General features: G+C 51.8%; 1 protein-coding gene across 1 annotated transcript in view; it reads left to right on the top strand.

Annotated features, from left to right (window-relative positions):
• DIP2C (disco interacting protein 2 homolog C) overlaps positions 1–24,053 on the top strand; it is a 188,237-nt gene that overhangs the window by 67,678 nt on the left and 96,506 nt on the right. The window contains exons 10-18 of the mRNA XM_029955601.1: positions 793–884; positions 7,176–7,286; positions 18,408–18,531; positions 18,825–18,934; positions 19,021–19,123; positions 20,837–20,901; positions 22,337–22,430; positions 22,530–22,649; positions 23,781–23,895. Of these exons, the coding sequence (XP_029811461.1) occupies positions 793–884; positions 7,176–7,286; positions 18,408–18,531; positions 18,825–18,934; positions 19,021–19,123; positions 20,837–20,901; positions 22,337–22,430; positions 22,530–22,649; positions 23,781–23,895 (934 nt within the window). The remainder of the gene's footprint in view (positions 1–792; positions 885–7,175; positions 7,287–18,407; positions 18,532–18,824; positions 18,935–19,020; positions 19,124–20,836; positions 20,902–22,336; positions 22,431–22,529; positions 22,650–23,780; positions 23,896–24,053) is intronic.

Here is a 24,053-nt window from a genome sequence, read left to right on the forward strand (position 1 = left end):
GGGGGGGACCTGGAGGTCGTGCTGTGGGAGCAGAGGCTCCAGGATGGAGGTGGGGGGGGACCTGGAGGTCGTGCTGTGGGAGCAGAGGCTCCAGGATGGAGGTGGGGGGGGACCTGGAGGTCGTGCTGTGGGAGCGGAGGCTCCAGGATGGAGGTGGGGGGGGACCTGGAGCATCGTTCAAGCTTGCCATCCTTTCTGCTGTTTTTTTAAATCCTGTTTTTAATCCTCCTCCTGTGGTCTTTTTTTGTTTTTGTTTTTGAGTTCAGGATTTTAGCTTTGAATACTTACCACCATCTTTAAGTTCAAGTATTACTCTCAAAATATTCTAAATCCCCAGGACAAGGAAGATGTGATGCTGAGAAACTCCAGACACGGGGAGGGAGAGGGATCAGGCCCTGCAGAGTATGTCCTGAGTACCCTTTGCATTCATTCATTTCATGAACAAGGACCTGTTAACAGCAGAAATGTCATTTTGCGTAACAGGAGCCAGCACTGATGCCCTCTTGCCATCGTGCCTGCCCTCCTGGCCCCCCAGAAGTCTTCCCCTCCCTCTGCGAATGTGAATGCCCTGCGGCTTTGCTGCAGCTGCTTCGCACACCTCGTGCCAGTGTTCAGGCCTCAGAGTTTATGAGTCAGAGTTTCTGGCTCTAATTTCTCTCGCGATTCCATGGAGTCAGGGTTACTTGAAGGCTTAAAATGAATGAGTCCTATCTCTAGTTTAATGTGCATGGTGGTACATAACTGAAAACGCACGTGTCCACTTATTTCTGTCTTTATCATTTGTATTAATAGGCAAACTGTGGACAAGAAGTATGAAGGTTGCTTACAACATTCTGCATAAATTAGGTACAAAGCAAGAACCTATGGTACGACCAGGAGACAGGGTAAGTGCACTTGACCACGTCTATAAACACTCCATCGTACGTGACAGAGACACTTGCTGTTTGAAGTTCCAGAGTTCAGCATCTCCTAATGCTAATGCTACTAAATCAGGCTTTCTTAACAGTAACTGCATCAGGGTCAGCTGCACAATATATCATTTAGCCTTTACGACAGTCCCATGAGCTGGACTATAGTACCTCTCCTGTCTCATCCCTGAGGACACAGGGACTTGAGAGGGTCACATCAGATGAAGGCACGAAACCGGTAAGTGGCTCGGCCAGCACTCACAGCTGTTTCTGGCAGACCCAGAGCCACCGTTCCAACCGCCGTCCTGTTGTTTCCTACTTTGAAACGTTTGTGTGTCATCTACCCAGGCCGGTAGGACAAATTATATGTAAAATTTTGCTTATGTTTCCCAGTGTGACTGACAGTCTTTGTAGCACACTGCGGGTGCCAGTCCTTTCCTGGTGTTAAATTTCTGGATAGAGGCTACTATCTTTCACTGATCTGCAAATTTTTATTCTTACTGCAATTTGATAAGGTACAGAGGACAGACATTAGTGTTCCTCTGCAGTGTTACACTCAGAGAACTGAACACCCACGTCCATGCTTTGAACCCCACTTTAAATGTGGGGCAGGGCCAGAACCACGTTGCCTGCCTTCAGATGTAGCATCTTTTTTCCCACTTGCTGCTTTGTACCTTAGACCACAACATGGGCTATCCTACCCGTGCCCAAGGAACTCCAAGTGAATTCAATAAAAATATCAGTGCTGAGCACAATAAATCAACTAGAACAGAAGCTGTGATTTACTTAAGATGTTCTAAAGATGGTCCCATCATGAGGAATTTCCTAAAAGATTAGCCCCAGACCTCAGTGGTGGACTGTGATTCTTTCCATTTTTCTGTTGAACAACTTTGATCTGTGGCTTTCAAATGTCAGTTCTAGGTCTTAGCACTTCCTGATTATAAAACTGCGAGGCCCCAGTGATCAAAACAGTGCAGTACTGACATAAGGCAGACGTAGAGAATGGAGTAGACTAGAGAGCCCATTAATAAATCCTCGTACGCACGGTGAAGCGGGTTTCATTAAGGAGGTTAAGGCAGGACACGGGGAAGGACAGTCTCTTCGACAAACGGTGCTGGGCAAGCTAGGCCACCCGAGAGCAGAAGGACAAAGTGGAACCGTTTACACCATCTGTTAAACAATTCACTCACAGTGGTTCAAAGACGTAAGAACAAAAACTGTAAAACTCTTGGAATAAAACATGGAGGAAAGCTTCGTAACAGACTTTGGCAGTGCTTTTTTACATGACACCAAAAACACCATGGAACAAAAATAAAAACATAAACTGGATTTCATCAAAATAACATATGTGAACCAAAGGACGTTACCTGAAAAGGCAGCCTACAGGACAGGAGAAAACGTTTAAGAATTCTGTATCTGATAAGACAGTAGTATCCAGACTATGCTAAAAATAAAACCTACTGCAGCTCAGGAACAACCTAAAACATAGTTTATAAAATGGTTAGAGGACTCGAGTAGACATTTCTCCAGAGAAGATTTGCAGATGGCCTGCGGGCACCTCAGAAGATGCTCCACGTCACTGCTCGCCGGGGCGCTGTACGTTAAAGCCACGGTGAGACCGCGCTCCACGCTCCTGAGGACGGCTGTTCCCAGAAAGCAGGAAGCGTGTGTGGACCCGAATGAAGGAGCTGAACGCAGCGTGCTGCCGCCAAGAACGTGCCCTGGGGCAGTCGCTGCAGAGAGCAGAGTGGCGGCTCCTTTAGAGATTAGACTCGGGGCGCCTGGGGGGCCCAGTGGGTTGAGCGTCCGGCTTCGGCTCAGGTCATGATCTCACGGTTCGTGGGTTCGAGCCCCACATCGGGCTCTGTGCTGACAGCCAGCTCAGAGCCTGGAGCCTGCTTTAGATCTGTGTCTCCCTCTCTCTCTCTGCCCCTTCCTTGCTTGCGCTCTCTCTGTCTCTCAAAAATAAATAAAAAACATTTACAAAACTTAAAAAAAATTAAACTTAGAATTTCTGCTTGATCCAACAACTTCCTGTCCATTTCAAAAGAACTGAAGGCAGGGGCTTGAGCAGATAAATCTACACCAGTGTTCGTAGCAGCATTATTCCTGAAAGCAAAAGGTGGAAGTAACTCTAGTGTCCGCGGACAGATGCGCGGAGACATACACTAAAACACGGTGAGCTCAAAGACTACGTGATATGCAGGATGACAGCAAAGGACAGCCGTACAAGGGACTTGGAGTGGTTAGATGCGTGGAGTCAGAGGGCAGCGGTAGCTGGGGCTGGGAAGTTCCTTCACGGGGACGAGGCTTCAGTTTAGGAAGGCGAGAAGTTCAGGAGAGAATGGTTCTAGTTGTGAACGTACTTCGTGCTGCTGAGCCGTGCGTTTCATTTTCAAAATAAATAAATAAATGGTCAACATCGTGTATGTTTTGCCTCAATAAAAAAATCAGTTGCAACGTAGTATCTCTCCTAACTATAATTTGATGGAGTCTTAGTAGAGCGGTTTTGTTAAAAACTCTTATAGATCACGGTCTCCAGATTATCGAGGTTCCTCTCAAGTAACAGCTACGAAATAAGCCATCTCTCTTCAGCTCTGACGGGAGTAGGAATTTGTGGGGCACAGTTTTGAGAGGATAAACTATGTAAAAAGGTTTGTCAGCAGACTAACCCCATAGGACGGGGACTACTTTCCTAAATTATTTAAAACATTATTCATGTGGTCAGTATTGGGCACATGCACACAGATACTTTTATCAAATAAATACATATGACCATAGCAGTAAATTGATCATAAGCTTGTGTTGCTATAAAGAGAGTTTTTTGCCCTCTTTGAAAATCACTTTCGAATAAAACATAATTTTCCCCAGAATAATGATCATTCAGTCCTTAGCATAAAAGTTACCTTTTTTCATGTGTGTGACCTTACTAACATTTTTTTGGGGAATTACCTTCTTGGGCTTTTGAAAAGGGCTTTATATGCCTAAGCTGGTTAGGGTTTGGGATACCTAGTCAGAAGTTTGGCAGGTGCAAAGATGCATTACATATGAAGGGAGCCTGCTGTACTGTTAAAACATAAATAGATACAATATTGATAATTAGCTTTTCTATAAATGGAAAGTGATAAAGGTCCCCCAAAAAGGTGGTAAGAGAGGGAGATGAACTATCTGGAAAGGAGAGAGATCTTTTTCATTTTGAGGGGCATCTGGGACTTGAGAAGTCTTCCCAGAGAGGAAACATGAGCCTGGGAGCTGTTGGCCAGGCCCCAGGAAAGTGCGGGAAGGAGCCGATGTGGGGAACGTGCGCAGCAGCCCGTGGCGCAGGGAGAACTGGAGGCAGGCCGGCCGAGGCGGATCCCTTTACGAGCAGGAGACCCTCAACAGCGCGGTGGTGGGCTGTGCCTCCGCCTCTTGGTTTGTGGGTGCCTGCCGTGCCCCATGGGCGATTCGGCCCAGTGACCTCTCAAGGGGTCCATGGAGAAGTCAACGCAGGGGAGCTGTGTGTGTCTGTCAGGACTGGGCACCTGCAAACGCGCATTGCATGGGAATCCCTGTGGAGCCGCCAGTGAGACAGGGCCTGTGACGGACTCAGAAACGGAAGGAAGACTTTCCGGGAATGACGGAAGCACAACTTCCTTCCTTAAACCGCTAAACAAAACAACAACAGACTTTCAGTTTTTATTCTGAGCCTTCAGAGGTATCTGACACTCTCTGTTCATTACTTTTAGGTTGTTGAGAGATACAGTATACAATTTCGTAGTCTGCTTTTATTCACTTTACGTTGTAACATAACATTTCATCCTATTTAACACCCCTCTGCCTCACCAGCCTGAGTACAGCTGCAGTGCGGTGGGAGCTTGAAGCCCCCGGCTGGGTTGGTCTTCCCTTGAATGGAACTGGGGTGGCAGCCAGACCTGGCCCCCGGAAAACGGGACTGACTGGTCTGGCGCGCGGGTACCCCGCCTTCTTGCTCTTGGTTCCGTGCTCCTGGCAGATCAGAAGCTCCCGGAAGAATAACAGGTCTGCAGTTAACTGGTCCTTTAGGAATCGGTGCATCCATCAGTTGGGGATGGAGCGTCAGCGTCTCTGTCTTTGCCCAGCGGTTTGAACGACGCCCTCAAAAGTTTCGGTCTGTTTCAGGGAGAGAAGTCTTGTGGCAGCGGTGCCCGGAAGCTTGCAGATGCGCAGTTGAATGTTGTTGCTTTGCCAGATCCAGATCTGAAACGGGTCGCTGTCAGCTCAGCTGCCGCTTGCGGGCAGAGCCCCTGCGGCCACAAAGCTCACCATACTGTGTAGACCGATCGCCGGAGGCTCCTCTGCGTAGATGCGCAAGTCCGTCCTCTCGCGCCCGGCGCGCCCTGCTCCTGGCACCCAGCTGGGCACCATCGGGACAGATTGGGGGTTGACATAAGCAACAGTTACTTCTCAGAGTTTTCAAACACCGTTCGTCAGCAGTGCGGAAGGGCTTTTGCTGGCCTTACAGTGCCATGTATCTCTCGTTTAGCTGGTTTCAGTGAACGGCAGGAATGCCACATAGAAAGGAAACCTTGATTTAGTCCCAAACTTGGGGTTTTTTCCCACTAGCTATCCTGTGTTGCCAAATTTCTGACACGGACAATTTATGACGCGGCCTGTTCTGTTCTCAGCTGCCATCGGCGTCCCTTTATGCCAACCTGCTTATTCATACACTGAGATAAAGTGTGTTACCCACCTGCTCCTGGCAAAACCAGGACTTCTGGTTAGGACATCTTGAGAGGAAAGAATTGGTTAAGTTCCTGAATGACTAATGCAGAAGTGACCTGTACGTGTTAAGTCATGGGATCTGTGTGCTTATGGACACACAGCAAACTTGTCCACAAGGGGGAGTGGGACCCCGCTGCCCAGCTAGCACGTGGGGGTGACGCAGGCTACGGCAGGAGCAGGGTCTGTGGGGCAGCGCGGGCAGCGGGGACACGGGACAGCTACTGCAGTGTCACGGAGGGGCCGCAGCAGCAGGAGGGCTGGCCGGCGCCAGACGGGCTACCCCATGGGCGCCGGGACGGGGTCCAGGCCAACTCACATTGGATGACGTCTTTGTTAAATAATAGCTGCTGACAGAAAGGAACATTGTGAGAGCTTTATATTAAAAATGCAGCAATAAAAATAAAACATTGCATCACGGAGCCTTTGCATCAAGTATAAGAGTTAATGCCATCAGATATATTTAAAATTCATCCTGATTTTAGGTCACTTGTCAGACACTGGTGGGTCAGCAGGCTGCTAATAAGTCAAAGGGGGACGAAAGCCCTTCACGGGCGGCAGAATAACGATAAGCCGTTCCGTGGAACAGTCGTTCATCATTAAGCTACTCTGGGGGCTAGAAATCCTACTACCCAGGGCGCCTGGGTGGCTCAGTCAGGGAAGCATCAGACTCTCGATTTCAGCTCAGCTCTTGATCCCGGGTCCTGGGATCAGGGTCCATGCCGCGCTCTGTGCTGGAGGCACGGAGCCTGCTTGGGATTCTCCCTCCCTCTCTGTGCGCTCGTCCCCTGCTCTCGCATGCACAGGCGCTCTCTCTCAAATAAACTTAAAAAAAAATCATACTACCCAGGCTAATTGAAATCAGCCTGTCTTTTGTAACCCCAAGATTATTGTGCTCTTCATCCCCTTGGCCGAGCGGAAGGCGGTGGGTGGAATGAGGGCGGCAGGTGTTCACGGAGCCTCATCTGCGAGGGTGGCATGGACAGACTGACGCCACGGCTGGTTCACGTTCACGGCTGCGCCCCGTGCGCCAGGCCTCGCCCTGAGCCCTCAGCACCTCCACCACAGCGCTAGGACGTAGGAAGGAAAACCGAGGCCTGGAGGGGCTGATGCTGACCCGGGACAGAGCGGAGCTGGTGCTCGGCGCCCCGTCAGCCCTGCCCCGGCGAGGGGGCACAGCGGTGACAGCCATGTGGAAACACAAGTTCTTACTGAGCCGCGGCGGTAGTTCGCGCCGTGTGGAGTACGTGGCAGGGAAGGCGACGTGTGGAACGTCGGGGTAGTTGTCTGGGGCCGTGCTAGGGACGACTGGGCGGTACGTGTGGCTTCCATGTAAATTAAAGGGAAAGTACATGGTACTTACATGCATCTTGCTGAAGGGTAGTTTTAGACATGTGCCTAGTACTTGTTTTAGCCTCTGCTAAGAACACGAGCCTGCTGCCCATGGCGGTTTGCATCCTTTTTTGGTATTTTGAAAGCTGGTGGCCTCGATCTGCTGTTTAATCCCTCCGGCTCTGTTCCGTGCAGGTGGCGCTGGTGTTCCCCAACAACGACCCCGCTGCGTCCATGGTGGCCTTCTACGGCTGCCTGCTGGCCGAGGTGGTTCCTGTGCCCATCGAAGTGCCGCTCACGAGAAAGGTAAAGAGCGCGCCGTGCCAGCGGGGAGGGCCAGGCCCGGCCGCGGCGGAATGCTCTGTTGGGAGGTCACAGTGTGCAGGGGGCTGCTTTTCACGTGGCTTTTCATCTCAGCGGGATGTGGACCGAGAAGCACAGAGGTGTGTTTGTCGCCGGTGAGGCTCTGCAGGTTCTCGTCACGCACGCCAGCAGAGGGGACAGTTCCTGACGCGCACAGCTCAGTGGCAGGGTCTAGGCGGGCGCAGCTTCTCGGGGGGAGGCTGCTGTGTGTTGGCCACTGCACGCAGACGTGCGGAGCTCACCCCCCCCGCCCCCCGCGTCTGCGGCTGCGGCGGAGCGACCACAGAACCCCCGAGAGCTGGCCGACCAGCTCCTCCGTGTACAGTGAGCCGGGGCAGCAGAGGGAGGGACGCGGCCTCACCAGACGCCCCGCGCTGCATTGCCGCCACGCACGGGGGCGTCTCACCGATTCAGAGCTTCTCCTTGAGGAGTGAGGTGTTTATGTCCCCCATCAGGCATTCCAGCCCTTGGGCCTGCACCAGCGAGTCAGACCCCCAAAGCATCTGCCTTGAAAATACCGGGGCTTGTGTCCCGCACACCCAAGGGGCTGACGCTCGACTCACTTGTCCCAGGGCCCAGTGCAGGAGCGGGTTTGGAAAGTGATTACACTGTGTGTGAAGAGGGTTCATTTGCTCACCCTGATGCATCCGCCAGAGGGGCAGGGGCCTGTTGGGCTGGGGATAGAATCGCTGACAGGGACCATCCTGCATGTTGCTTGTGCCTTGCTAGTGCTGTTCTACTGGAGCCAACAGGTGTGCCCCAGCCCTGTGCCCTCCTGCGTCACTGAGACCAGCAGGCGTGCTGCAGCCCCACGCTTCCCTCCTGCCTTGCTAGATCTGCAGGAACACCCAGACTGCGCGGGGACACCCATGACCACCTGGCACTGGGAGCCGGGAGCTCGCACACCTGCTGGCCCCTGTAGGACTGTATCACTCAGAGGGGCCGTTCTGACAGGTGGCCGTGTGGAGCGCTGCACAGACAGCAGACTGAAACACACGCCTGGTCTTTCTGGGAGGGAGGTCTGTTTGCCTGTCCTGGGGCGCAGCCTGAGGTACAAGCGTCAGGTCTGCCACGCATGTGGAGACTGGAGGTGCTCCCAGGGAACATAGACAGGGGACAACTTCGCCCTTTCCCTTGACTTTGCTACAGCTTACCGGCACCTGCCAGAAAGGAGCCCCGGTTTTTGCAAGTGTAGCCCAGGACACACCTCCAGACATCCCAGTCGGGAGGCTGGCGGGTTCAGGACTGTGGTCCCACAGGACAGTCTGTATCCGCATACTTTAGAAGCTGCTGCCTGAAGGCCTGGCTGCCAGTCAGCCTGTACTAGTGCTCAGTGGGATTCCTCCCTCTGGAACTTGGACAGGACTTGGCACACCCTCAACAGTGGGAACGTGCGGGGAGTGCATCTGGCTGCTTAGACGATCAGAAGGGTTCAGGAGACAACCCAGGGCAAGGCTGAACAGCAGGGTCCCTACTTTCACAGCCCACTCCTTCCAGACTGGGAGAGGTGGCTGCTCTGCTTAATACAGACTCCAACAAAATGAGCTAACAGAGGAATGTGTTCTGGAAGAAAGAACAAGATAAAACCTTAATGAACAGAGATAAATACTTTACCTGATTAGGAGTTCAAAGTAATGGTCATAAAGAAGCTCATGGAACTCAGGAGAAGAAAGGATGAACACAGAACCTCAACAGGCAGATGGAGAATAGGACGGAACACCGGACAGTTGTCACACCACTTACGGATACAGCAAAGGGGGGCCACCTGGTGGCTTAGCTGGGTAAGCGTCCAGCTCCAGCTCAGGTCATGATCTCATGGTCCGTGAGTTCAAGCCTCACATCAGGCACTGTGCTGACAGCTGGGAGCCTGGAGACTGCTTCGGATTCTGTGTCTCCTTCTCTCTCTGCCCCTTCCCCACTTGTGCATTCTCTCTCTCTCTCTCTCTCTCTCTCTCTCTCTCTCTCTGTCTCTGTCTCAAAAATAAATAATAAAAGAATTTTAATGAAAAAAATATAAGAGGAATACACCTACAGAGCTGAAGAATGCCCTGGAAGTTCTCTCTAGAAGAAGCAGAAGGGAGCAGCAGCCATCAAAAAGACAGGACAATGGGGCGCCTGGGGGGCTCAGTCCGTTAAGCATCTGGCTCTGGCTCAGGTCATGACCTTACGGTTTGTGGGTTTGAGCCCTGTGTCGGGCTCTGTGCTGACAGCTAGCTCAGAGCCTGGAGCCTGCTTCGGATTCTGTATCTCCCTCTCTCTCTGTCCCTCCCCTGCTCGTGCTGTCTCTCTCTGTCTTCCAAAAATAAATAAAAATTATAAAAAAAAAAAAATAAAAAGAAGACAGAACAGTAGAGCTCACACAGAGCAGCAAAAAGAAACCAATAAAAATTTAAGGTAGCTTGAGGGTCGTGTAGGACAAATTCAATCAGAACAGCATTCACAATATGGGTATCCCAGAAAAGAAAGACAAAGGGGCAGAAAACGTTCCTAACTTGGGGAGGGAAACAGACATCCAGGTCCATGAAGCCTGGAGAGCTGTGAATAAGATAAATCCACGGAGTTCACACCAAAGCACATTATAACTAAAATGTCAGATGCTAACAAGAGAATCTTAAGACCAGCAGAGAGAAAAACAACTTGCACCAAAGAAGGAAACTGCTAAGATGGTCAGCAGGTTTTCAGCAGAAACCTTGCAACGCAGAAGGGAGTGGCAGGATATATTCAAAGCACTGAAAAGAAAACCTACAACCAAGGAGAGTCTGCCCAGCAAGGGCCGTCATTCAGAATTGAAGAAGGGATAGTTTTCCAGACAGCCAAACCCTAAAGGAACTCATCACCACTAAACAGTCCCTGGGGAATATGTTACAGCAAAAGGGCCTTGATTAGTAAGAAACATGGGAGAGTATAAATCTCAGGGGTAAAGGTAAATGTAGAATAAAAGTAATGGATTAATTACTTATTAAACTAGAATGAAGGCTAAAGAGACAAAAGTAATAAAAATCTGGAAAATTACAATACTTAGGGGACGCACAAAGTAAAGAGATGTAAATGTAACACCAAACATTAAACATGTTGGGGAGGCAGGTAAAACTCAGAGTTGTAGAGTATGTTTAAACTAAATATATAAGTACACAGACACATAATTAAGTGTGTGTGTGTGTGTGTGTGTGTGTGTGTAGGCTGTTATGTATGAGTCTTATAGTGATCAAAAAGCAAATGCTTTTAGTAGATACACAGAATACAAAGGGTAAGAAATCTAAGTGTAACACTAAAGAAAGTCATCAAACCACAAAAAAGTGAAGAAGGAACAGAGAGGCCCAACTAAAAAAGCTCCAGAAAACAATTACCAAAATGGCAATAAGTACCTACTTACCAATAATGACTTTAAATGTAGAAGGACTAAATTCTCTATTCAAAAGACACAGAGTGGGTTAATGGGAAAAAACCAAGAACAATTGATCTGCTGCCTACAAGGGACTCCGTTCAAATGTAAAGATGCACACAGAGGAAAGTGAGGGGTTGCAGAAAGACACTTCATGGAACTGAGGATGTAAAGAAAGAGGCGGAGCCATAGTTCTATCAGACAAAACACAAACCAAAGCCTATAATAGGAGACAAGGGGTGATCCATAATGATGAAGGGATCAGTCCACCAAGAAGGTATAACATTTATAAACATTTATGTACCCAATATAGGAGCACCTAAAGCTATAAAGCAAATTTTAACAGACCTGGAGGGAGAAATGCAGTTCAGTAGTAGGGATATCAGTATCCCACCGCCACCAGTGGACTTGATTTATACTGAGCACGCCGTCCACAAGCAGTAGGATTGCTTCTCAGTGTTCTTCTCAGTGTTCCCCAGCCAGGAGAGAGCACATGTGAGGCCACAAAATAAGTATCAATAAATCAAGACTGAAATCAAGCATCTTTTCTAACCCATAATGGTATGAAACTGTAAGTCAGTTACAAGAAGAAAATGGAAACTTCACAACCACGTGGGGTTTAAACAGCACGCCTCGGGACAGCTGCTGGCTCCACGGCGAAGCCAGAGGAAGAGTCAGGAAGCGGCTTGAGACCGACCGAAGCGCCGACCGGACCTCAGAGACCGCGGAGCTCGCAGACGCGGCTCTCGGAAGGCCGGCCACAGCAGCACGGGCCTCCCTCAGCCCGCGAGAAGAGTCTCTGCTAATCTAATCTGGAGCTTTAAGGAACTAGAAAAAAGCAAATGAAGCCCTGTTAGTAGAAGGAAGGAAGTAGCAAATCATTGTGGGAATACATGATATAGAGACTAAAAAGAATACAGAAAAAAAATCAGTGACACCATGAAGCTGATTCTTTCAAAGGGTTAACATGTTGCATACCCCTTTACCTAGACTCAGCAAGAAAACAAGAGAATAGGACTTCACTATAATCAGAAATGAAACAAGTTCTAACCGATGCCACCGAAAGACAAAGGGTTAGGAGTAGAAGTAAAACTATCTTTATTTGAGGATGGCATGATTTCATATATAGAAAACCTTAAGGACTCCCCAAAAAACTCTTAGAACTTTTTAGTGAATTGAGTAAAGTTGCAGGATAGAAAATCAGCATATAGGGGCGCCTGGGTGGCTCAGTCGGTTAAGCCTCCGACTTCGGCTCAGGTCAGATCGTGGGTTCGAGCCCCGCATCAGGCTCTGTGCTGACAGCTAGCTCAGAGCCTGGAGCCTGCTTCCGGTTCTGTGTCTCCTCCTCTCTCTGCCCCTCCCCCTCTCATGCTCTGTCTCTCTCTGTATAAAAAAATAAATAAAAAGTTAAAAAAAATTATTTAAAAAAATCAACATATAAAAATTGGTTGCGTTTCTATACACTAATATTGAAATATCAGAGAAATTAAGAAAAACACTTTCATTTATAATTATATCAAAAAGAATAAAATGCCTAGGATTAATTTAACCAAGGAGCTGAAAGACTCATACTCTGAAAATTATAAGACTTTGATTGAACAAAATTGAGGAAGACACAAATGAATGGAAAGACATTCCATACTTACGGATTGAGAGAAATAATATTGTTAAAATGTCTTTATTACCTAAAGAAATCTGCAGTATTCAGGACAATCCCTGTTAAAATTCCAGTGGCACTGATCACAGAAATAGAACACACATTCCAAAAATTTGTATGGAACTACAGGAGAGCCCAAATGGCCAAAACAGTTGAGTAAGAAGAGCAAAGCTTGGGCTCAAACTGTATCACAAAACTTTAGTAATTAAAACTATGGTATCGGCAAAAAAAGACACACAGATCTGTGGAGTAAAATAGCCCAGAAATCAACCCGCATATATATGGTCAATGAATTTAGGACAGATGATCCGAGAATATACAATAGGGAAAGGACAGACTCTTCAATCAATGATGTTGGAGAAATTGGACAACTACGGGCAAAAGAATGAAAGTAGACCCCATCTTACCCCTTGAATGTAAAACCTGAAATCATAAAATTTCTAGAAGGCAAAGGCAGCAGAAGCAAAAACACGCGAGTGGGACCACACGAAACTACAGACCCGATGCACAGGGCCGGAGGCTAGCCGCTGTCGCCCACAGAGTGGGAGAAAACGGGCGCCCGCTGTGTATGTGCCGAGCGATTAATATCTGACATACCTGAAGAATTCATACCACTCAAGAGCAAGAGAAACACTCCAGGTAAGAAATAGGGAGAAGATCTGACTAGACATTCTTCCAGAGGACACACACAGCCACACATAGGCACGAAGATGCTCAGCATCGCTAATAGGAACCAAATAGAAATAGGAACCAAAATCACAATGAGGTATCACCTCATCCTGCTAAAATGGCTAATATCAAAAAGACAAATAGCAACTATGAAAGTGCCTAAAAAATTAAAAATAATATTACCTTATGATCCAGCAATTACAGTAGGTATTTTTCTTTAAAAAAAAAAGGTGAATACACTAATTCAAAAAGATCTATATACCCAATATCCATTGCAGCATTCTTTACAATAGTCAAGATAGGAAAATAACTCAAGTGTCCATCTGTGGATTAATGTATAAAGATAAGATGATATGTATATACCAATGGGATATTATTCAACCATTTAAAAAAAAGAATGAAATCTTGCCATTTAGAACAACCTGGAGGGATCCTGAAGATATTATGCTAAGTGAAATAAGTCAGACACAGAAAGACAAACACCATTTGATTTCTCTTAGATATGGAGTCTAAGAAAACAAATGAACAAACAGAACTTAAAGAAACAGAACAGATCGGTTGGTGCCAGTGGTGGTGGTTGTGGGGTGGGTGAAATGGCTGATGGGAGGGAAGAGGTACAGACTTCCAGTAATAAAATAAATACGTCTCGGGGGTACAACATAGAGCACGGTGACTACTTTCAGTGATACTTTGTGCACATTTGTAAGTTGCCAAGAGAGTAAATCTTAAAGTTCTCAACTTTTCTTTTGTAGTGATAACTTTGCAGTGTATACAAATATTGAATCATCATATTATACACCTGAAACTACTAGAATGTTACATGTCAATTATGTCTGAACTTTTTGAAAAAAGAATGTTAAGCCTGGTAATCTGTCAATAAGTGAATAGCATATTCTTCAGTGTCATTACACTTGAAATCTGGATAAATGATAGCGTTTTTATTTCAGGGGATGTTGGTGGTCGCTTATGTTTTGGTGTTTGGACATGATCGAGTCGCGTGTTCACCTCTGACTTATCAGCTGTAATTCCAGATCTTGCTATTACAGTGTATCCAGATATAAGAAACAGGTTGAACTCATCCCACATCTCAGCATAAGGTTTTTTGCCCATGTGCATGATGCTCCACAGTGAGGCAGAGCGACAGAAACTCCATGAAAGGTTTAAGGGGAGAAGGCTTCCTTGCAGGTGTTAGCACTCCAGGTGTGTGTGGTAGACACCCCGGAAAGTGCTTCCTCAGAACCTCGAGTCCTGTGATCTTCACGATTGAGAAATGTGGAAGTTTGGGGATTTTGAGTGAATGGATAGTTACGTTCTTCTAAGTGAGTCCTTGGCACCATGGTTAATGTTGCTACACTTAACCTGAAAGCCTACTCAGGGCATATGATGCTCCTCTTCAGCGGATGTTAAACTCAGGGGGCTGAGGCCTTTGGGAGATGCAAAGGGCTGGTTACCTGACTTCAGGGCTCCAGGCCGTCCGAGTTCTGTCATCAGTCGTGTCAGAATGACCATCGGGGAGAATTCGCAGGCTGCTGAGCACACGGAGCCTGGCTCTGGGCACTGCAGTAACCAGACAGTTGCCTTTGTGCGGTTCTCATGTGGTCGGTTGCTGTTTCTTATGTGTTTCTCATCACATTTAGGGTTGACTTTTCTACTTAAGTGTATAGCCTGATGTCTCCCAAAACAGAGCTGGTTCGCAGAGGAAAACCATGTGGACGAAGAGACATGCGCCTCTGCCCTTTCGGTCCCCTGACGGCACAGGAGCGTCACTTCAGACCCTGCTGGTGCAGACGCGTGCCGCCACGTACCGTTTCTTAACACACACTTGAATGCATATTAAGTGAATAAACATTATTCACATAAGTAATGAGGTTAAAAGTCCTTTGGATGTTTGACGCGTAAGTGGTTCGTTTTAATTGTACTGGAAACTTTTCTGTGGGAGTCTGAAGTTACTGCAGTAATAATCAATGGGAGACAAGCTGTCTTGTCATTAGGTGTGCTTTGTCCTAGCCCCTGGGTCCCAGCAGTCCCTTTTGAGGCTGAGGGCCCTGAGCGCAAGCCTGGGGGTCCAGCGAGGGTCCGTGCAGGTGCGCACCCGGGCGGGAGCTGGCACAGGTGTGGGCAGGGCAGCGGAGTGTTGCGTGCGCCGTGTTGGCACTGCTGGGATTGGGCCGCCTACCGTCTCAGGCGTCCAGGCCGCGACCTGGCAGGGGGTGCGCCCTCACCTCACCAGCCCACGGAAACCCTAGGGTTATCAGCCTGAACCATGGGACCAGAAGACACGTGTCAGAAGAAGACGCTGTGGTTCTTCTGTCCACAGAGCGTTTTCTGCTGGGAAACAGGACCAGGAGACGACTTTGTCTCAGTGAAGCCAGAAGCTGCATGCCAGTCCTCGGGCTCTGAGTTCAGAACATGGCGTTGGTGCCTTGGAAAATGTTTCTTAGTTTTGAACAGAAGACCGCATTGGTTCTGTGCAGGTCAGAATGGGATGAAATGTGTACGGAAGTGTAGGTGGGAGTGTGCACACCTTCTCTGTTGTTCTGTGCCCACTGGATTTGTCCTGAAGGGCCAATGAGAGCCAGCATTCCAAATCCTGAATGTTGTTTAAGGGACAACAATTTAGTCTCCTGTACGTTTCTTTATTGTCCCTCCTAGTTCTTGGGCAGGAGGAGAAAGCTCCACTTTCCGTGAAGGGTTTGCAGTAGGAGGGGCCGGAGGTCCCAGATGGTTTGGCCAGGGAGCACGGAGAAGCCAGAGGGGAGCATCCGGGGGGCTTGCCAGGATGGACCTGCAGAGTCACGGCAGACCTAGGACAGCCTGTCACTGTCACCCTCCTGAGGTGGCAGTCCCCTCTGCCGACACAGGCTGTGCCTCAGGCCTGCGAATCTGACGGGAGAGTGACAGGCTGTTAGGAGGGGGCAAGCTGTGCATATGCTAAGTACCACAGGCCCGGAGACAGAACAGCCCATGGGCCACGGGCATTAGCGCAGTGCACTTGTGAGACCATTGCCCCTCTGTCCTGCTCCACCTCCTGAGAGCCAAGGAGTGGCTCAGCTGGCAAAGAACATGAGCCTCATAGTTAGGGGCCATGATACAGTGAGTGAGGGAGTGAGTTCACGAAAGGGGCTTTCTGCGAACCATCCTCACGTTTGTCACACTCTGCTGTGGGCAAGCTTGCTGCTTCCTGCCTGGTAGACTGGGAGGGAGCAGACCCAGGTTGAGACATGTCCTCACTGGCCTGGTGGGTGCTCCAGGGAGATGAAGGGGAGGCTTCCCACAAGGTGACGTAACACGGCCTCTCTGTTGCAGGAGGGGTGGAGGTGACAGGCTGAAGTCAGGTGTGCTCTGGCTTATCTTGAAGAGCCAGAACGAATCATCAAGATTTTATGACCGGGGAGGTGGTCACCAGCAGCCCTGATGGTGCAGCTCATTAGAGGATGGGGACGTGGGCCTTCCCGGGGAAGGGGCACACAGGGTGCTGTGTTGGGGCCGGAGAGCACACGCTTCATTCAGTCTCCCTGAGACAGGACGGCAGCTTCCTGCAGCCGGTGGCACATCGGGCCACCTGGAGGCAGCTCCTTCTCAGGCTGGGTGGAGGCCCCTTGTGGAGATAGGCCCCAGGGAGGACCGTGGCTCCGACATGGTGTTGAGAGCGTGTCCACTTGCCCCAGGCTCTGGGGTCCAGCGCGCTCGGTTTCAGTGGGCGAAGGAGACGCATGGGCTGCTTCGAGAGCCGGTGGCCGCGTGTCGCCTGCGCCGCTGGGGCTGGGTGGGCAGAGCTGCTGCCGCACGGCCGGCTGGGGCTCCTGGCGGGAATTTCCTAGGTGAAGAGGACGGAAGCCCCTTCGAGGCGAGGTCTGAACTTTGGGCTGGACTGTGGTGCTCTGCCCACTACCCTCCTCATCTGCTGTCCCCCCTTATGTCAGCTGTCTTATGTGTGTGATTGTGTCACTTTAGACATCAGTCTCGAGCAGGTTGTAGAAAGTCAGGGTGCAGGGACAGTGTCTGCCAGGGAATGGAGATGGGTTGCGAGTACTTGGCACGGCCGCGGGCCCTGGAGGCCGCAGCCCGCAGCCCCGTGCTCACGCTCCTGCGCCGTGGCGCATGTGGCCTTGAGGTAGTCCGCAAACTCCTGCTCACGAAGAAACGCCTTCCTGCCACCAGCTGTGGGTCAGAACCTGTCTCTGTCTTTGGCAGTGTGATCTCCAAATTCATACTGGAGTATTAAAAACAACACTTGAAAAAGCATTGCTCGAGGGAAGAGTACCCAAAAGGGGACACCCCTTTCCGGGCTGCACGGGGCATCGGGAGGCTGGGGTGCAGTTCCGAGCAAGGAGACCTGTTTTAACCATAGGGCTAAGCTATGAACCAGTCGCTTGAAAGACTAGTTTGAAGACATCACTGCTGCTGACGTTACCCCCTGGAGACCTGGCATCACATACTTTCTTAGTGAGGCACACGCGGGCGGAGCAGCAGGAAGGCAGGGCCCGTCTGCCGACAGGCTTGCAGGATTGTCCGCGGCTGTAGGCAGAGCCCTGTGGGAATGAACCAGGGTGGCCGGTTCCCTGCACTGTCCCGTTGCAATTTTAGGAAGGTCCGCTCCTTCCTGGTTTTCGTTTTTTTTCCTAAACCCTAGCTGGTGTGACTGTGGGGATAAAGAAAGCCAGTTGAACAGTCTTGCTGTGGCAGCTTGATATGGTCGGTGACAAAAGCACAGGTTGGTAGTCCCTGGACTGCCTCTCCAAGGAAAGCCCATTCCCGTGGGGTCTGCTGGGTGCCACGTTCCTGTGTCAGTGCTGGTGGGTCGGGGGTTGTGGCCCTCTGGGCCACTGGAGTCCCTGTCCTGCAGCAGATGCCTATCTGGCTGTAGGTCCCCGTTCATAGACGTACTCGGCGTGCAGAAGTGGGGGCAGGCCTTTCGGTCAGGAGTGGGCTTCTGGTTCACCCACAGTGACGTCATCAAACACAGCAGGGCCCCGTGCTCTGAGCAGCTGTGAAGTCAGACTCCATGCCACAGAGGAAGACGAACCCTTTCTGTTCTCTGTGATGATTCTGTTCTGTGGTCAAACTGGAGGAAGATGTGGCAGCAGCCGTTCAAGGAGCCCCACTGTGTGCCAGGCGCACGCTGAACACTGCACGCTCCTCCAGTTTGTCCCTTGCAGCAAACCCATTCGAGGCTGAGTGACCTTGCTGCCCCCTTCAAGGTCACGCAGCAGCAAGTGACAGCAGGGGGTATGACCCAGTTCTGCAGAGTCCAGGGAGGTTCTGTCCCTCCCAAAACCCAGGGCGAGGCCGCGTTTTGCCGGGAGGGCACTGTCCTTCCCGGCTTTGTGACTTCTGTGTCTGTCGCCTTTCGCAGGACGCAGGGAGCCAGCAGATCGGGTTCTTGCTTGGAAGCTGTGGCGTCACTGTGGCTTTGACGAGCGACGCCTGCCACAAAGGGCTACCGAAAAGCCCGACTGGGGAGATCCCTCAGTTCAAGGGTAAGCCACAGCAGGGAGCCTGGTGGGGGGCTGGCTCTTCACTCGGGAAGGCCCTGTGTCCCCTGGACACGCTCTTCCACATGTGAAATGTGACACGTCAGCTGCCATCAGCCTGCCGCGTGGTGTGCTCTACCTGGCGGCGTGCGTGCTGTTGACATGGTCTGAGGCTTGAGGAAGCGCCAGCGATCCCACCCGGCGTGTGTGTCATACGGGCCACAGGAAAGGGGGGTGACGCGGCGCGCCTGGTTTCTGGGTGGGGCGCCTCTCAAAGGGACGTGTTGTTCGTTTGCAAGGCTGGCCGAAGCTGCTGTGGTTTGTCACGGAGTCGAAGCACCTCTCCAAGCCCCCTCGAGATTGGTTCCCACACATCAAAGACGCAAACAACGACACCGCCTACATAGAGGTGAGTCGCAGCGCTGCGCGTGGGCGTCGGGCAGCTGGGCTGCTGGTCCTCTCTGTACCTCTCTGCACGCCCCCATCTCGTTTTAGTATAAGACCTGCAAGGACGGAAGCGTGCTCGGGGTGACTGTGACCAGGATCGCACTGCTGACCCACTGCCAGGCCCTCACGCAGGCATGTGGCTACACGGAAGGTATGGGCAGGGACCCCTCTCGAGGCTGGGATAATGAAATGAGTCTGGTCAGGTTTGCACAGAGCTCAGCAGGCCGTGCTGTCTCGTTGTCCTCACTGTGCAGGGAGGGAGAGCTCTGGGTTCATCTCCCCAGGATGCGGGTCCTGATGGGATCAGGCCCACCCGTGACCTCCCTGAACCCTCATCACCTCGGCAGAGGCTGGACTTCCAGTCGTGGCCACACCGCATGCCGGCAGCCCCCCCCCCCCCCCGTGGACTCGGAGGGCACGGCTCGGGCTGTGACATTAATTCCATGGGTGTTCATCCCTGGATGCAAGTGAGGGTCTCTGGGGATCTTTCAAAAAAGAAAAGCCCACGTTCAGCCCACCCCTAGCAACTCAGTGAGAATCTTTGATGGGGATCCCACGAGCGCCCCAGTGTTGGCAAACACAGTCGAGGGTGTAGTTTTTATGATGCATGTTTTCTCGCCTGAATCAGACAGTCCTAGAGGCCAGGAGGTAGGGTGACCAAAGGTGACCATGACCACAGCGCTGGTTTGGGCTCGTAAAAGGCAGTGTCTACCCAGATAACCAGTTACCCCCTGGCCAGGGCTTCTGTGACCAAGCCCCTGCCCTGGGGACTTGGCCGTGACCGCAGCCCTGGGGCTGGTGCTTGAGGAAGCGGGCTGTGGGATGGATGCCCTTCTCCTCATTATCTTTCTCTGTCCCCCATCCCACTGGGAATGACCCTTTTAAAAAACAATTCGAGGCATAGGAATGTTCTGGCTCACGTTTGGTCCCAGACTAGTTTCCAAGATATTTTCATGTCGAGACACGTGGCTGCTGATCACTAGCGCTTTGCTTGCTGGTGCTCATCGTTCTAATGACAGCATTTCTCGCAACCTTGTGACTTGTATCTCTTGCCCTACTTTCTTGAGGGTCCAGGGCTGTCGGTGCCACAGGTGTCAGAAGAAACACACACCCACTCACTCCTTGTTTCTAAAGTAAAATTACTTGGAGAGCATGGAACACAGGCTGCTTCCCCTCACAGGGACGCCTGCCCGCTCTGCGAGGTGGGGTCAGGCCCGCGGCACCGGCGCTTTGTGAACAGCACAAGAGGGAGCCAGCGCCGCCTAAGAGGAGGTGTTGGGAAATGCCCGGTGCCCGCGTGTGGCTTCCGAACAGCAGTTCCTGGCGCCGTGGGCACTCCACGTAGCTGCCACGTGCCATCGTGGCTCTGGTTTTCAGCCACGTATTGTTAGCGGCCTTTCTTCCCGCTTCCCAAGGTGTCCCTATAGACCATGAACACTGTCCTGTCCCCGACCATCCAAGTCTTGCACCTCCTCTATGACTCAGGCCTCCCTGAGGCTTCTAGTGACGTGGCTCCCTGCGTTTGCTGGAAGGGACTTCCCTTTCCTGGGGGTCCTGTGATGGAAATGAAAAGAAGCTTTAACAAGTTACAGACAGGGAGGGGCAGTAAGTGCATGAGCAGGAGGAGTAAGGGGTTCTAGGTGGCGTGTGAGGCTGTCAGGTCCCCGACGTGTCAGGAGGCTGGACCCTTTTCCCAGCAGGGAGCATTGTTAAATGGGGTTGGAGGCCGCAGAATGTCTGCAGAGGTCCTGGGATCTGTTTTCCCAAGGTCCTTTACTGCCCCTGACGTGCTGTTGGATTTTCTTTGCCCTTTGGGCTGTGCTAGTCTTGCATGCATGAAAATCTTGCATTTTTATTTGTTCAGCGGAAACCATAGTGAATGTGTTGGATTTCAAGAAGGACGTTGGGCTCTGGCATGGGATCCTGACGGTAAGTGTGACCCCCCACCCCCCGCCCTGCTGTGTGCTGCTCACACTGTGTGTGCTGCTCCCACTGCGTATGCTCGGTGCCACACCGGAATCGGGGTCTGTACCCAGGGTGGCTCGCTCAAGCCCCCTCCCGCACTGGGGAGAAAAGCCGTAACTGCTGGAAGCTTTAAGCTGTTCGCTAATGCGACTTCCCAAGCCCCGGAGGCTTGTGGGAGTCCGCCTCTCATGGGAGTCCGACCCCCACCCCCACGGAGGGGCAGCTGCTGCGGAAACAGGGTCTCTCTCTGCCCCTTCTGGAATCACAGCTGCAGTGACGTTAGTCATGTCTCTGGTCTGGGTCACTTTCCTGTTGTGTTCGGTGTCGCCGTGACACTGTTCTTTTTCCTTTCTGTGAGTCAGCGCCATGAGTATTTTGCAAACCTGCTCGGTTATGCCACAGGGGAAGCACTTTACGGCCCCCCTGTGCCGATAGCTCCGCTCCCACCACAGAGGACCGAGGCCGCCTCGGTGTGGGTGCCACCTGGCCGGGAGGGCGGCTCCAAGCTGTGGCGCTTTTATGGAGCTGCAGCCTGCTTATTTAATGTCCGCTCGTCCCTTCCGAGCGTGCGGAGCGTAGCTGCTTGGAGCCTTGCTGGGTGTGTTCCCAGGAGGGTGATCTCCACTCCCACTTCTGAGTTTCTTACACTAAACTTCATCTTTTCTGAGGTAGAAAATTCTAGGGGCCTTTGCATGAGTGATAGGATATGGGTAGAGAAAGTGGGATTTGCCGCCTCTTGGTGAGGGCACGAGCGCGGCACACAGACCGAAGGTTGGGGGCTCCGGACCAGCCAGCTTCCCTGTGGCTGGGCTGTGCCCCTGGGTCCCAGGAGGTGCTGACCTGGCGAAGCAGAGCTGCACGTGAGCACTTGCTAGGCAAGCAGGTGTCGTTGGGGAGAACGTGGGCTCCGTCACCCCGGGCTGACGTCAGTCCTGCCGTCTGCAGCTCCGTGCCCGCAGGCATATCCCCTGCATCCGGGTCCTCCTGAACCGCAGGGCTCCTGCCTTTCGGGTGGAGAGATGGTCCTGTGTGGTGTCGTGGGCACTCAGTCCACCTCCCGCCGGATGGCCGTGGCAGCTGCCTCATGGCTGTTGCTGCTGTTAGGGACCTCTGTGATAGTCTTGGTGTCGTCACCCACCTGCTCACCATTGCTCTGCATCGGCAGTTTCTGAGTCTCTATCTCACTGCCACCTCCTAGAGCAAGGCCTGGCGCCTGCTAGATGGACATGCTCCTCTCTGGCATCTTCTGTGTGGCAAATGGTGCCCTTGGCCCCTAGTGTGGGGCAGGGAGTAAGCCTGTGACGGGGTCTGGGCCTGTCGTGTCCCTGCACAAAGCGTGGTGGGGCGGGGTGCCTGTCCTGCTAGCGTGTCAGCAGTCACCCTGGTGCGTTGTCTGCAGAGCGTCATGAACATGATGCACGTGATCAGCATCCCGTACGCACTGATGAAGGTGAACCCGCTGTCCTGGATTCAGAAGGTCTGCCAGTACAAAGGTAGGCGCCCCGAGGCCCTTGGAGCCCCAGCTCCCTCTTTAAACAGCTCCTGGTCTGACAGTGTGCTTGTTAACACTCTTCCCTCTACTGTCCCCACAGCAAAGGTGGCCTGTGTCAAATCCAGGGACATGCACTGGGCGTTAGTAGCACACAGAGATCAGAGAGACATCAACCTCTCTTCCCTCCGGATGCTGATCGTGGCCGATGGCGCAAATCCCTGTAAGTGACCGACCTGCTGGGAAGGAGCCGCTCCTCTGCCCATTTCTGCACGTTGCTTTTCTTGTTCTGGCCGTAACTGTGGTCAGGAAGCTGTCTCAGATCCGTGACCGCAGTAGGACTCTCTGAAGCCTCAGGGAGCCACCGCGGGGCCCGCGCTTGAGCCCTGCTGTTGCCATTTCCTGATCCTCTGAAGGAAACCGTAACCTTCTGATTTTAATCCTTTCCTTCTTTCGCTGCAAAATGGTGCCTAAATCTGAAGTGTTTATGAGGATTGAATTAAGTAGTCCCCACATGCATTTCCTTGAGTGATGTTACTATTATTGTTTTATGGTCTGCAGTAATTTTATTGATCAAGAAATTAATTTGTCATTTTAATGGAATTTCATTTTCAAATCCTGTGGGAAAACCGCCAGGTAAAGTGAGTCAGCAGTCCCACAGAACGCCGTCAGCGTCCCTCAGGGAACACTGGCCTGGGTTGAAAGAGAGGCCAGCAGGCGTGTTGTTGAGGAGAGGGCCGTGTGAGCGGGGGGCAGACGGAGTGGACGGGGCGGCAGTGGTTTCTGACCATCTGTAAACTGGGCCACGCGACGCTTGTCAGTTAAAGCAGAACACGTGATGCGCACACACGGACTCCCCGCTACGGGATTCGGTGTTGGTTGTGTCCAGGGTTCTTGTGTTCCCCAGGGGCTCTGTGACTCGGGAGCCGCTGTCACACAAGGCTGCGTCAGCCAGCTGTCTGGGACGAAGCCGGGCTCCCTTGGGTCAGGAAGTAGTTTGCTGATAGGCGCCCGGCGGTTAGTCTCGGATCTCTCCGGCGCGGTTACCAGAGGGGAGAGTCGTCATCCCTCGGCTTAGATGAAGTCCTCTTGCGAACTCGCACATGGAAAATGGGGGAGCGAGCCTCAGGGAAGGTGTGCAGGCCATGGGCGGAAGTTACACCTGGCAATCCTTGAGCTCAGTTGGCTCCATCTTGTGAACCATCTTGTGGGGTGACGTGAGTCGTAGGCGGTACTGAGTGAGGTGTGTTCGTGCACCGCCCGCCTCATGGCCTCACGGGAGAAGCACTTGTGTCTGGGTGGTTTTAGTCCGTCCTGTGCTTCCGCTGGCCGACGGTCATCCCTTTCACTGCAGGGTCTATCTCCTCCTGCGACGCGTTCCTCAACGTCTTCCAGAGTAAAGGCCTGCGCCAGGAGGTCATCTGTCCTTGTGCCAGCTCCCCAGAGGCTCTCACCGTCGCCATCCGGAGGTACAGCTGGGGCCCTGTGGCGGCGCCTGGGTGGTGCGGCCGCGTGGGGGGAGGGCAGGACACAGCCCGTTGGTGGCCGGCTTGGCTGCCCTGCTTCTGCTGGGACGGCTTCTTCCGGGTAGCCCGGACCCATCAGTTAGGCACCTGGCTCCCTCTGG

Source organism: Suricata suricatta, chromosome 10 (genome assembly GCF_006229205.1).
Source record: "Suricata suricatta isolate VVHF042 chromosome 10, meerkat_22Aug2017_6uvM2_HiC, whole genome shotgun sequence".
NCBI lineage: Eukaryota > Metazoa > Chordata > Mammalia > Carnivora > Herpestidae > Suricata > Suricata suricatta.